Source organism: Nicrophorus vespilloides, unplaced genomic scaffold (assembly GCF_001412225.1).
Source record: "Nicrophorus vespilloides isolate i.1.1-1 unplaced genomic scaffold, Nicve_v1.0, whole genome shotgun sequence".
In the NCBI taxonomy this organism is placed as follows: domain Eukaryota; kingdom Metazoa; phylum Arthropoda; class Insecta; order Coleoptera; family Silphidae; genus Nicrophorus; species Nicrophorus vespilloides.
The window spans coordinates 3267-17526 of NW_017096920.1; the positions used below are offsets into that span (position 1 = coordinate 3267).

Below are 14260 nucleotides of genomic sequence, written 5' to 3' on the forward strand. Positions count from 1 at the left end.
TTATAATGATTTGATTTCCTTATAAAGAAAAAAAAATATATTCGCATGTATAAACTGTTCAAATTTTCTTCAACAAGCTATTAGTAAGTTATGAGTTTGCCAAAGTCTTTAAATTGCTATGTATACTTGGTTTTCTCTATGCTATTCTACCTCATCATTTTGAATCGATTTTTGGGATACGACATGCGACCATAGTCGTTGTGTTATGAGTAAAAATCAATTAAATTCAAATGTATTTTGATGTTTACAAAAAGAAATATTAAAATTTAATAACTTGTGTTAAATAATTTGGAGGCGGTCATAAATTGATTGCCTATGTTTATTTTAAATAATTGATTCTTACCTTCCACCAAGAGATGACTGCAGGTGGCCTGGATCCTTTGCATTTGCAGGTAATATCTGTGCGTCTACCAGCACTGAGAGGATGGTTGAGTCCTTGAAGACGGGCCTCCAAGGGTCTCAAGTACATGTCAATAGCAACTCGCACCACCAACGGTGGCTGCAGCTGACTATTGCTGACCTCGCAACTGAAGACGGCCAATAGATGACTTCTGATAAGCTTATCGATCTTGAGGATGCTTTGGGAGCGTTTCCTCTCCGGGAAGTACTGGGTTTCGTTGGTTATGAGTTCGCCTCCTTTCCACCAAGACACTCTGGCAAGCGGCTTGCCTACAGAACATAAGAAAGCAATCTATTACTGCACCATCATAAATAACATCACTTATCCATCTCGTATATCAATTTAGTTGATCCGATAGAAAATTCAATACCGTTTTTCTATATTAGTTGTCGTGTCAATTTTCTTCATAAGGAGAAGGCGCTTCGGTATTTTCGATATTGACTGCGATTTCGACACCTACTAATATTACTCAGATTCTAAGCATCCTTTCATTCGTCAGATCCGAGGTAACGCATTTGGATTTTGTCCTTTTGTCCCTTTATATTTTCTATTTACTCGTCGGATTGTTTGTTTGAGTGACCGCATGTTTTTTTGTGTATTATTTATTTTCGTCTGTTGTGTAGCAAATGTTCGTAGAATTGCCGCCTCCTCAACCCAATCTTCTTGTTGCGCCCACATTTTCCCACCCCCGTAGCGGCGCAACGTCTCCGCCCCTACAAAGAACTTTAGGCAAGAGCAAAACCGCCCTTGGAGAATGTTCCTCGGCCGACAACAGTTACAGATTGGCGCGCCGCAAAATGTAAATACACGAAAGCTGTGTGGGTGGGATGGAAGGAAAGGAGATCTTCCAGGATTGATATATGGATTTCAACCAAAAAGAAAACACATTTATTTACAGCCAGAGACTTGATTTCGTTTTGCTTCTTTTTGATATTTTAATCTATTCCGTTCGTTAGAAAAGGATTTTTGATAATTAATTTATGTATGTTTATTTTAATTACCAATATATCCAAAATCTACTTATGTGTGCATAAGTTATTTAAGTGGACAAATATATTAATTGGGTGACAGATAAATGAATGATAATGAGATGCATATATTGAATGTTAGCAAATATTTTGATTGAAATCTATAAAAATTAGTGCTAATTTAAATTATAATTATTATTTATGAAGTATTATAATCACAACTAATTACATAAACAAATATTATATTGAAATTATACTTGTCCTAAGTTGTTTCAGATAATTTGATAGAGTTAATAAGATGAAACATATATTTGCAAAAAAATAATGTAATTAATAGCATAGGTTCTGCCATTCAAAATAGATATTTTTGTTTTAATAATTATCAAAATGTTTTATATAAAAAATCAAATATAGTATTTCAATCAATATTTATTAATAAAATTAATGGATATGTCACAAAATTATTGTAGATCCACTAGTTTCTACAAAGCCAGTCATATTTTCAGTATGTTGTACACAATCAAATGAATTATCAAATTGCACAGATTAAATATTTTACAGTATAATAAATATTCGTATAAACAAACAACCGTCGAATTTCAATGCTTATAGCGAGGAATAAATGCATTGATCCTAAAGGGAGTACATATGATTAGAGAAACATTCTGCGTATAATTTCGTAGTAATCAATAATCCGCAAACTACACAGATGCTCATTAAAACTGGAATCCGCGGTGTGTATTGAGGTATAAGTTAATTGGTTAATTATCGCTGATATATATATATGGTGGTAGTGCACGAAAAGTCGTGAAAGGATATTTAATATTCATATTTTTTTTTAAATAACACTTGCAGAACCCAATTTATAATTGATAAATGCTTGAAGAATTCCGTTACAGTTTTTTTTGTGAACTTAATTTTGTATATATTATTATTTCCCTTAAGCAATTCTTTGTAAAACAGTTTATATATTTTATAGTTTTAATTATTTGTATTTATTTATCTATGACTATGGAAATAAATTTTATTATTTTAATTGATAAAATTCAATTTTAATACAGCAAAATAAATATCAATTCTTAAAAAATAATACACTAAATTATTTATTTTATTCATTGATCTTTTATGTCAAGTCTGTCTTTATGAGATTTATTTTTGTAATGTATGTTCTTCGATTAGTCCGGTTTCTAATAGTCCGGGATATTGTCCGAATTAATTATGAGGGTAATGAAAGAAATAGTCGTATTTAATAAAACAAATGTAAATGCAAACATACCTATAAATTAACATATTCAAATTGTAAGTGGTAGTCAAGATGTCATTGTATTACTTTTTGTTGCGTGATATACTTCATGAACACATTGATATGGGAAAATTTAAATGTACGCTGTACTTATATATTCGAGCATTGAATATACTTTAATCTTGAATAATATATAAGGCGAGTAGTGCTTTAAAATTAAATCAATACTAAGATTCTTATGTTTTATTGATGCAGTTGGACCATTGCTCAATTATTGTCTACTTTTTTTTAAATTTTATTTATCGTACATAATTAATAGTTTACATATGTTCAATTAATAAATAAATAGTAAAGTTAATAAATAATAAAAATTGTAAATATTTTCGTTCAAGTAATTATTATTATAAATTATGAAAAGTGTGAGAAAATACATCAACTTGATAAAACTAACTAATCAAAATGAAATATAATCAAGGACTAATGTTAATTATAGTGGAAGATATTAAATGAAATAAAAATAAAGGTAAAGCTCAAAATACATTTTTAAAATCTACTTAAGTTGTTATTTGATGAAATACAATTCATAGATGCTCATTAAACGATCATTAGCACTAATTAAAAATTAAATCAAATATTAATTGGTAGCTTAATGAGAGATCGGGCGTCCTTACAAATCTGTATGCGAGTGGAAAAAGTCCGTTAATAAATTAAGTGTCTTCGCGCCGTGCTCCTTGTTTTTCATCATCAACTTTTTATTCATCCTGTTGGTTGTTTTCGAGACGGTGCATTAATCTCCACCAGGGATTTGTAAATTCAGCGTTAAAGCCTCGGGATGGGCCATTTGTTAGTTGGCAGGTGGAAGCAAAGTGGATGAAAATGGGCGCATAAAAAGGGCCTAAAGCAATGCGAGCGGAGTGCACGCCAAGGAAAGAGATCCGAAGATGTTAGGAGAAGGAAAAAAAATAGAATAGAAAAAGAAAAACCATCCGACGCTTCTGTCGGAAATGATATAGTGGTTTCTTTGATTGTTTCGAGCGGAAAACTTTTCCATGTTTCATTTCCACTCTTATTGCATCTTTGTGTTCCGTTTTTATTTTGCCTTAAATATCATTCATATATAAGTGAGTGTCGTTCGTAAATCAAGCGGCAAAATGAAAATGAAAAGAAAACGCGGTAAAGAGGGAGATTTATAAAATAATTAATGCTCTTCGTGGGGACACCCGAGATGTGTTTCTGATTTATAGTCGGAAATCACACAAATTTAGTGAACTTAAACAGAAATAATATGTAGAACATATTATGTATGCATTAATAAAAACATATGCACTAAATTATGTTTATTATTATTAACAACATATATTCAATTTTGAATGTAATGAATTTAATTAATGAAATAATTAACTTTTTGCTATATGCAATTTTTAAAAATTAAATTTCTATTTGACAATTGGTTTACTTTATTTCGTTAATTTCTTGGTTACTGATAAAATGTTTCGTCACATATAAGACATTAGATAAATGAGACCACTGTAAACTCTTTAAGTGCCAATTTGTTATGATCTAAGAATAAAGCGTGTGCTTTTGGGGTTTTACTTAAAATTAATATTTATAAAATCTTAATTGCATCTAGTAAATCGCACATAAACTATCTATCCTAATATTTATTGTTAAAATGTAAACTTAATAAAGGTTTACTTTAAAGTATGTCAAACTCTGTAAATATGATCTGTATAATTAGTTTTACTATTTTGATTATGTTGCGACGGAGAAGTTTGAGTTTGTTTGGAAAGAAAATATTAAATCCTGCCAGGCGATCGTCCCCAGGGCGATTAATTAAGTTTTGCGACATAATTCACTCTGACGCTGACAAATTCTGGAAATCCGGAACAAATGGTTTTTTACTTTTTGTTTTGTGGTTGCAATATGATGGAGTTGATGGAGTGACGTGGAACGTTTTCGTTTCTTCTCATTTTTTTATATGCGTCATACTGACCTGAAGTTGCTGAACAAGTAAGGGTGAGGCTAGCGCCCTCTGCGTAGGCCGTTGTTATTCCGTTTTTGATGGGTCCACGGTCGTCACTCACTTGTACGCCTTGGGGCGGTACTGAAATCAAAGGTCAAACGTTAGCACAGTATATTCTCCTAAGGGCACAATTTACATACAAGGTCTAACATGGCCGACGGATTTACAATATGGACGCACGTTACAATCTAATTAGGTTTAATACAACCATTCCACAATAATGGAAATAAAAGTGCTCTGTTTCACTGAATATCGTGTACTTTACACATTATACCAGAAAACTAATGCCAGTACTGTTATTATGAATGTTCTATGTAATGCTGCATCCACTCTAGTTAACTGGTTTAATCGGCCAATATGATAACCAAAATTACCGGTATTTTCGGTTTTATCTAATTGCACAGAAAGATCTTGGCTCTTATTGTGTACCTGGTGAGTGAAATTTAGAGCACGTAATTCTAAGTGACCTTCCTTAAAAAAAGTGGAATGTAGAATATAAGAAAAGGTAAAAGAGGAAAGTTATTGGTGCTTAAGTTCGACAAAAAGGCAGGCTAAATTTTGTCGTAAAAAGCACATTATCTGTGTTGGAATTGACGTAAGAATACAGAATCCGAAACTCTTCACTGTTATGAAGTTTACAGTGCGCTAATATTTTAAGTGTAATAAAAATATAAATCTAAATTCGTGGAAGAGGTTAGTGATGATTGTTACGTGACTGTTGTCCCTTTTCGCGGTTATTTTTAGGTATCAATCAATTCGGTAGCAGTCTCACTGCATTTCCAAGCTCTGCTTTCAATATAAATATTAAACATAATACTAAATTAAATTTATATTCTGAGAGCACTTGGCCTCTCCGCCGTCGCAGTCAGCTGTATCCATTCCTTTCTATTAAATGACATTTATCAATTTCTCCTTCAATTCAAGAGCGTGGCCTGGTGAATCCGCCCCATCAGATCCGACAAAAATATATGTACACGTAAGTGCTACGGTTTCAAATCAAAACCAATTATCGCATAAATAGAGAAAGTTTCAACGGTTATTGCAAAATATTCAAGTACGCGATTCGCTCTTGACCTATATTTGCCTCTCATCAAATCTACAGCTTTCAACGAAAATTTTCAGAAAAAAATATAGATTACATTGAAAAAAACGTGGGGATATCATACAGTTCATTTTATGATTTGAGAAGAATAGCAAAATCAATAGTATTAGTTTTTGACAATCTAGTAAATACATATTTGAATAACTGTTTCTTAATAATATTTTTTTTTCGAAGATTATAATATTGCTTACTATTTTATATTCAATTTGCGTGGAACAATTCTCGATAAATCTGAATTGCTTAATAAGTAAAGTAAAAATAACAGAAACTGCTATTGAGTTTCTTGTATTTGATATATATGTCAGCAGTAAATTACTGCATAAACTTAAAGTTTGCCGTTCGCCGTTTAATATAATATACATCTGTTGCATACCTGTTGTATAAATAAGCCAAATTGGAAGGAGCGTCATACATAATTGTTTAATATTAAATTTTATCTAATCTAAAATATAATCTGATAAAGTTATATGTTTTATAAACAAAAAATAAATGCAGAACAAACTTTATTTTACATTAGAACGAAACGTTTTTCTTTGAAGAAAATTTAATCGAGAGTGTGAGATATTAATTAAGTTTACTTTGAAAACTTTTGAAACAAAGATTTACCGATTTTCTTTCACCCTTTCAACAGTTCAAGTTTGTTTGTTTTCTTTTTGTTTGCAAGCTCAATCGTTTCTTTACTCAATGTGGGAAGTACACTCACGTTCGAATTGCAGATAAAAGTTACAAATTTGTATTTCATAATTACTAGATTATTTTTGTGACTGCATATTCTTTGTTTAAGGTAGCTATAATTCGTTTCATAGTTTTGTTCATGTAGTTTCAAGTGACAAAGTCAAATAACAATCTGAACTTTGATTACATTTTTAATGCGCTCTCAGTGATTTAACAGTTAATCTCGTGTGTTGCGTAGAGATGTACTTGGCAGGGATGTAGGAAACTTCTGGGGACTCGTATCGATTGGGCCTCATGAGAATAGAGTAAACAATGTTCTCCAAAGTTTGTAGAGTAGAGTAGATCAGAATTAATATTTATTGCTATTATAGCTATGTACATCACTGTAGAAAAATTCAAAGATAATGCTAAATTAAAAAAATGTATATAGAAAAACACAGTTATAATTAGTAATTTATTGTGCGCATTGATTTTGAATCCGAATGATATTTCATGTCAAAACTTTTTAATCACGGACGATTTATAGATTTGCTTTCAATATTCATCAATTACGTTTATGGTTATCACATATACCCTTAAAATAGTTATAATAAATCACAACTAGATTTTTGTTTGGCGCACAACTGAAATATGCGGTGCATTTCATTTGGACGTTGTTGATGAAATTTATTATCATATGCTGTTTGTTGTATTGTATCTCACTCATACATAAATTCTCTTTATTAGTTAGTGGAGGCATATTAATAAATTTATAGAAAATGAAATAAATGTATGTGATTAACTTGTATAATTGAAAATAGAGAAAGGTTAGTGATACAGCAAATGAAAAAAAATCTAAAGGTAAATAGAATGTCCTGCGGGATGTATATTTGAGTTTGATCGTAAATGAAAATAAATGAAAACACGTTAAAACAGTATGCAAAGAGCTATTATTCTTGGCGAGCGGAGCGAAAGGAGAAAACATTAATACCATGGTCGTGTTATTGCCAAGCGTCCCCCGAGGATTGCGAACCACGACCTCTTCTCACTCTTATACAATAAGCAAAACTTCCTAATTACATAATAGTGAGCCTGGAATGAGTTAGTATAATAGGAAATTATTTTCTGAACCGGAATTGAAATACAAGTTCTTTCTTTTCTTGTATTTATTGCAGTCATCGTATAATTTTACAGCGTATCGCATAGAAAATGGAATCAAAGTCACCAAACAATATTAATCAATTGACAAATACTAATATATTTGAGTCAAACATGGAAAATTACAGTATAAAGCATTTATTACACTTGTGTGCAATTCAAAACTATTTTGATAATTCTTACGGTAGATTAAAATAAGTAAGTAAAATATTTAAAGTTATCAACTAAGATATTTTACGTATTGATACTGATGGATATATTTCAAACAACTTAAAATTCTACTGTTTATAATAAAGTATAATAATACTTCAAATTGATTATCTACAATAAGATCAATCGAAAAAGATCAAGTTCCAAGGGTACTGGCACAAACATCATCCAAAGAAGAATTGCATCAAAAAAGATCGTGCTATCCATTTGATGGGATTACAAAGGTGTTGTGTATTTTGAGCTGCACCCAAGACACCAAATGATCAAAGAATATGTTTACTGTCAACAACTAATAATAGAAGCAATCAAAGGAAAATGGTCAGAATTGGCACATCTTTGGTAACTTGTGGACATTTGGTTGGGAATTGATATCGCATCATAATTTTCAAAACTGTTTGTTGAATGGTAAAACTTCAACTAATTATGATGATTTTTTTCTGATAAAGACTAGTAGTTCTATGAGCCAGGAATCATGAAGTTTCCAGAAAGATGGCAAAAGGTGACTAAATGGAAAATATATAATTAATTTAAGTTCATTTTTTGTATATAAAAAAAATTAAATTTAATTCAAACTAAAAAATCCGAAATTACTTTCTTGCCAAATCAATAGAATGTTATATTATTTATTAAGAACAATACTAAACAGTAACTAATAAGTGAAATTTAATTTATAAGTACATTTTCTTATAGTTTGTCGCATACCAGAGCATCAATTTCCATGTATTTGCTAATAATTAGTAAAATGATACAAAAAGTACTCCATTATCGTGAACAAACCAAATTATGTATACAAACTAAAGTAAAAGCGTTAATCTATTTGGTTGCTTTGTAAACAATTAATTACGACGATGCGTTTGATTGGTTCCCGAATTTGGAGATGTGTATGCCGAAGCTGTCGCTATTGATTGTCTGCCTGTTCACACCGAATGTAGAGATTAATCCCACCGGTTCACCCCCTTTTACCACCCTTTTCACACGTACAGTAACTCTTGTAATACAAACAATATTTATTTATTTGAATGGATTGTACTATTCTACGATTCTGCGAGTTTGTATTTATTAGGAGCGTAGAGAAACTTTGGTAAAATATGCTGCAATTCCGTTCACGTGCACGACGAAATCGTCGGAAACTGTGCGGTGTGCCGTAATTCGTCGCACCAAAACCATAAAATGGTCGGATGCCGACGCCACTGCCTCCACCCTAACTCCCTCCGCGCCCTAATTTAGTACGTCCACGGGGCTTTCCATTTTAATCGAAAAATTCGCATTTCGCAAATCAAAGCCTAGCGGGATTCGAACGGAATTACATGCGCGGAAAAATCGCCCATTTAGGTAACCCATTACGCTTTCATGGAAGATACGCTCGGTTTTATTAAGCAAAATGGGCGAAAAAATTGATTGAAACAGAATCGCCGATATTTATCCAGCAGACAATACTTTTGATGATAGTTGAAGTGATGGAAGGCAAATCCTGTAAAAAAATATTTTCATAGGAAATGGAGCTCTTGTTTTCAATTGTTTGTAAGTTAAATTGATATTTTTCAAAGAGATATGTTTGTTGTTTAATAATTTATAAATCTCTTGAACTGAAACAACTTGTGTTCCTTTTCTTTAATTGGATTTTAATAATATTAGCTTTTGATCTTAAATTAAATATAGTATACCAATAAATCCGAAAACCACAATGCGTGAAAGAAAACATAAATATAAACTTCTTTACGTGGCGGTTCGGAAAATATCTCCTAGAATATCGTAAACTAAAACATTCAACAGTTTGTCGAAATGCATAACAAAGATAACAAACAATTTTTGTAATTATTGCAGATAAAATAAAGTAAATAAAAAAAAATCAAAATTTATTGTATAATTATTGACCTCTGTCTTTTCACTACATTTATCAAATTATTAGTAGATGAAAGGATGATAATAAAGGTAGCTTGATTTCTAATTAAATTCAAGACAGGCTACGTACATTTTAATAACATCACAGTTTTTCATTGCATTATCTCTTCTTTTGATTCATATTTACTTTGTCGCTGATATAAGTGGATTTATCACAAGAATTTAATATTAACATAATAAATTTAAAGATTCGTTCCCTCGTAATATTTGTAAGTTAATGAAGGGAAGAAAAAAAAATATTGTTTAGCAGTGAGTGTGCTTTCCTGCAGGATTTCCCATGAACTTTCCTTTGCTGTGCACGAAATATAGTATGAGATTAAAGAGCAGCCTTCGTTCCTTTTTTATAATGTTGTAATATCCTCGTTTCTTGTAAATCTTTCCTATATTACATAGTGTATTCAATGCATACAATGATGAATAATTTAAGGTATTTTAATACGTTAATGGAATTGGAATAATATTTCACCAGAATGTAGCTACTAACTACATATTTATTGCGCTTTGAATGTAGCCTTAGCAGAATTAGGTTCTTGGGGGAGGTGGAAGCAGCAACAAGTTCGTGTACAAGTAATTATTCCACTATTAGAGAGTGTCATAGAACTGAAGGGGGTTCCGATCTAATTAGATATGATGTTAATAAGGAATACAAACAAAAGGGACGTATTATCTCTACAAGACAAACGAACATTGTTCTACGGACAATACCAGCAGCAATCGATAACAAAATAAACCTCAACAGCGTTAAAATAAAACGCATGAATCAGCTTGTTTGACTACACGAATCGAATTATGTAAGTACATCGCTGCACGCGACGAAATTTCTGTCGTGTAACGCATACCATTAAATTCCGATTTAAACAAATTATGAAGCTGCAACCAAAAAAATCATATAACCAAATGAGTGGATAAAGGACGGAGTTAAAGTATATATAGATGTGATTTATGCTGGCATTGCATAAAAGCGCTGATTAGGCACGAACATACACGATCAAATATTTTAATTAAACTGGAATATTATGCAAAATACATAAAGTTTGTACGTAGGGTGCGATGCTTAATCAAATGTTGACACTTCACACATGTTCGCTCCGTGCGTGTAAATTTGAAACTGGAATTCTCATTAAATACGTTGCATCTCGTTATTTTACCAAACTCTCCATACGAACTAATATTTATTTAATTTGTTCAATTAAGTTCTGATAATACGAATTTACTAATGATTTTTTAACCTAAACTTAAATCCCATATGCACTCAACGTATCATTTATATTTCATAGAATTCTGACTACAATATGGGAGTTTTATTCAATCTAATCAAACCTAGCTATTATTTCAATGACAGAGTTATATACTAACGAATACCTATGAAACAACAAAATCACTACATTTGTGAAAATAAAGCATTGTCATATAGAAACCGCAAATATGGGAATCCCTACACGCAATTAATTATGTACACATGCGAAATTAACTAGTAATAATTCATTTTCCAGGTGACTCGAGCACTTTCCGAATATTCTAGAATGCAATAATAATACACACTAACTCGAAGCCCATATTAGCGTGTGGGGTGGGAATAGAGAGTTGCTCGAATTGAGAGAACAGAATTACGACTGGATTATGCGGGTTGGGTTACTTAATCTTTATAGCAAATAACGGTGTACTCTAACCTACCTATACAAACCTGGGCATATTCTGATTAATAGTATCGTCTGTGTACTTTACCAGTTTAGAAATAATTTACTGCTAACTTTTACAATTATTAAAATATTATTGATTTGTATATAAAATACGTTAAAAATATAATATACCAATGTATAAAAAGGACAATACTAATTCGTTATGCTAAATAAAAATTCAAAATAAATATAAAAACAATTGAAGAACATCGAAACAAACATAACAAAAACTGATTATTATATAAGAATAAATAAGGATTATTACATAAATAAATAGAAAACATATTCTGGAATGTATTAGTTAAATATTTGCAATAGCTGATTCTAATATAGCATAAGTTTGTTTATTATTTTAAAATGCAAGTATTACTAAAGGATTGTCAAACTTTGAAGATAGTAACAGAACAAACTTTATGGGAATAGATTTTAAATGAATGTATCTGTGACTTATTATAATTATGAAAATTCTCTTAAACTGAAACACAAAAGAGATATGAAGAATGTTAATTAAATTTATATTAATTTTCACATCAAAGAAGTATCTCAAGTATAAAATATAAATGCTATGTTAATACAGTCAGTATTCGACTACATTTCTAGAACTTTCTGAGACTTTATTTAACAAGTTCATTTAATTCATTTGTTAATATCTTGTGATTTATGAGATATCATCATTTAATAAAAATAATAAAAACGCACGTGTATATATAAATAATATGTCTTGGTTGAAGGATAATTGATATAATAATGGATTATAATTAACGGGATCAATTAAGTGCGTTCCGTTCCGTTTTGTCTTCCCAATTCTATGCGTAGTGTCATCACGACATCCATTGTTCCCCGCTGAATATAGTGCGTGGGTAATTTATGTCCCCTTTAATACCGTGAGTCCACAAACAATGAGAGCCCCTAATGCTTGGAAATATTAATGCTTGTCAACAAAGAAAATCCAGCGATATTTTCCAGTTTCTCAGATCTGCGATAAGCACGAAATTTTATTTGCAATAAAACATAAATACAACGAAAATCTATGAGCCAATACAATATATTCAATTGATTAATAGCACTATTACAATATTATTATTTCTTTGAAAATTGTTTAAATTAATAATTTAGGTAACGGAATATTTTATAATTTTATGCTAATTAATATTGAAATGTAAAAACTTTTTAAAATTTTGTGCGAATGTATATGTCTTCACACTTGGAATTTTGATATTCCGCTCAGATCTAACCACGTTCCATATCATTTTTTGCATTACCATTTTTTTTATTTTTCTCACGTGAAAGGAACGCTTAGATTAGGATAGAGGTATGTGATGGTATGTTTTGGTAACATCCGGTGGCACATATTTCAGGACAAGTCGTTAGGAATTGGGCTCCCCATCGATTTTCAAACTTTTCTTCCCCAATACTATTCCACTAAAGCACTAGTACTACAAGAGTCATTCGAACGCCTCTTTTATAGCAGCCACTGCTGTCGCCCCTGCAAAACATATCTTCGTACGTTACAGGACGCATAGTTTGATGTCCCGAATTGAAAGACACGTTTCACCGATTGCAAACTTTGGAAATAAAAATAATACTGCCTTTTTGTTTTTCAGCAAACGTAATTATTGGATGAGGTGCAATATGTGTTCATCTTAGCAAATCTCATTAAGAGCTTTCGAAAATTAGTTTTAATTGGACTATAATAGAAAATAATAATAATAATAATAATAGGAGGACGACACAACAGGCAAATCAAATTAAAACTTGGCTGAGTTCCGGGATAGGGTTAGTGGATGTATGTGAGTGTTTCTCATCTCATTTCATCTCATCTCATTTCAAGTCTACCAGATCGATAGAGGGTCTTAGTTTTTTCTTTCTTCACATACTCTTTGGGCAATAAAAATAAATTGTCGCCGGGTCTCAACGAAAAGGTTGTACAGATATATAGAGAAGGAGTGAAAGGGAAAATATTGCTGCGATACGGATCGAATGAAATAACTTTATTTTGGTTTGGGTTCATTACGTCCTTGCGATTTTTTAATGTTTCTTTATGGTTTTTTTTTATTTGCTTGGGCCATATATATATATATGTTTGACTGTAGGTGGAAATATCATTGATTTCTGCTTCCCCTCCGTCGAAAAGTATATGTGCATGAATTCAGTTGGTCGGTGCGGTTGTGGTGTTGGGAGTCGGAAACCGCCTCTTTAAGAAGAGGAAACTTGCGTGACGCGGCACAGTTAAGCATTACGTGCTCCTTTGGTCTTTTGGGTAATAGATTAGATTGGGTTAATTCGAAGGAAACGGCTGCAGATGCCGGAATTATGGCGAAAGCAGCAGCTCTACGTTCCGACACGGAAACTTTTCATCTCGCTTCCCAACAAAAGGAGCAGAAAAAGCATCCGGGATAATGCACCAAATTCCATATCCATCCGTGCTGTTGTTCTCCTTTCCTCTGCCCCGCGCCTTACTTTATTTATGTACCGTTCACATAGCCAGACATAAGCCCACTAACGAACAGCCGCAGCCAAATGGATCGTAGGTCATTTAACAATGAAAGCAGCTGCAATCCCTTAAATCCATCCCAGAAACCGTACGTCCATATTTTCAAATACACCATACATACACGTCACTTGATAATAATGATATTTTCATAGAATCGATCATGCTATCTATGCATGTGGGATATTTGAATATTAACAAAGATCTATGTACAATAAAGAGTCTTTACTTTTTTATTTTGTAATTATCAATTACATTATACAAATTAAACATCAAAGTTATCACTGTTTTCATTTAATGTAAGATTTTGATTATATTTGATTATAGTTTAGGTTGAATAGACAAATAAAAGACTTAAGTCAAGTTGGTTGGGTAATTTAAAAGTCTTAGAGTCGTTCAAATTGGCACGTTTGGGAAATTTATATAACGC

General features: G+C 31.6%; 1 protein-coding gene across 1 annotated transcript; it reads right to left on the reverse strand.

The window, feature by feature from the left end:
- Positions 1-343: 343 nt before the first annotated feature.
- Positions 344-4715, reverse strand: LOC108558474 (nephrin-like; the record flags this gene model as incomplete). Its single annotated transcript, XM_017915385.1, has 2 exons — positions 344-669; positions 4605-4715. Coding segments are annotated over 2 exons (437 nt in total), but the record flags the coding sequence as incomplete, so codon positions are not given.
- Positions 4716-14260: the final 9545 nt, after the last annotated feature.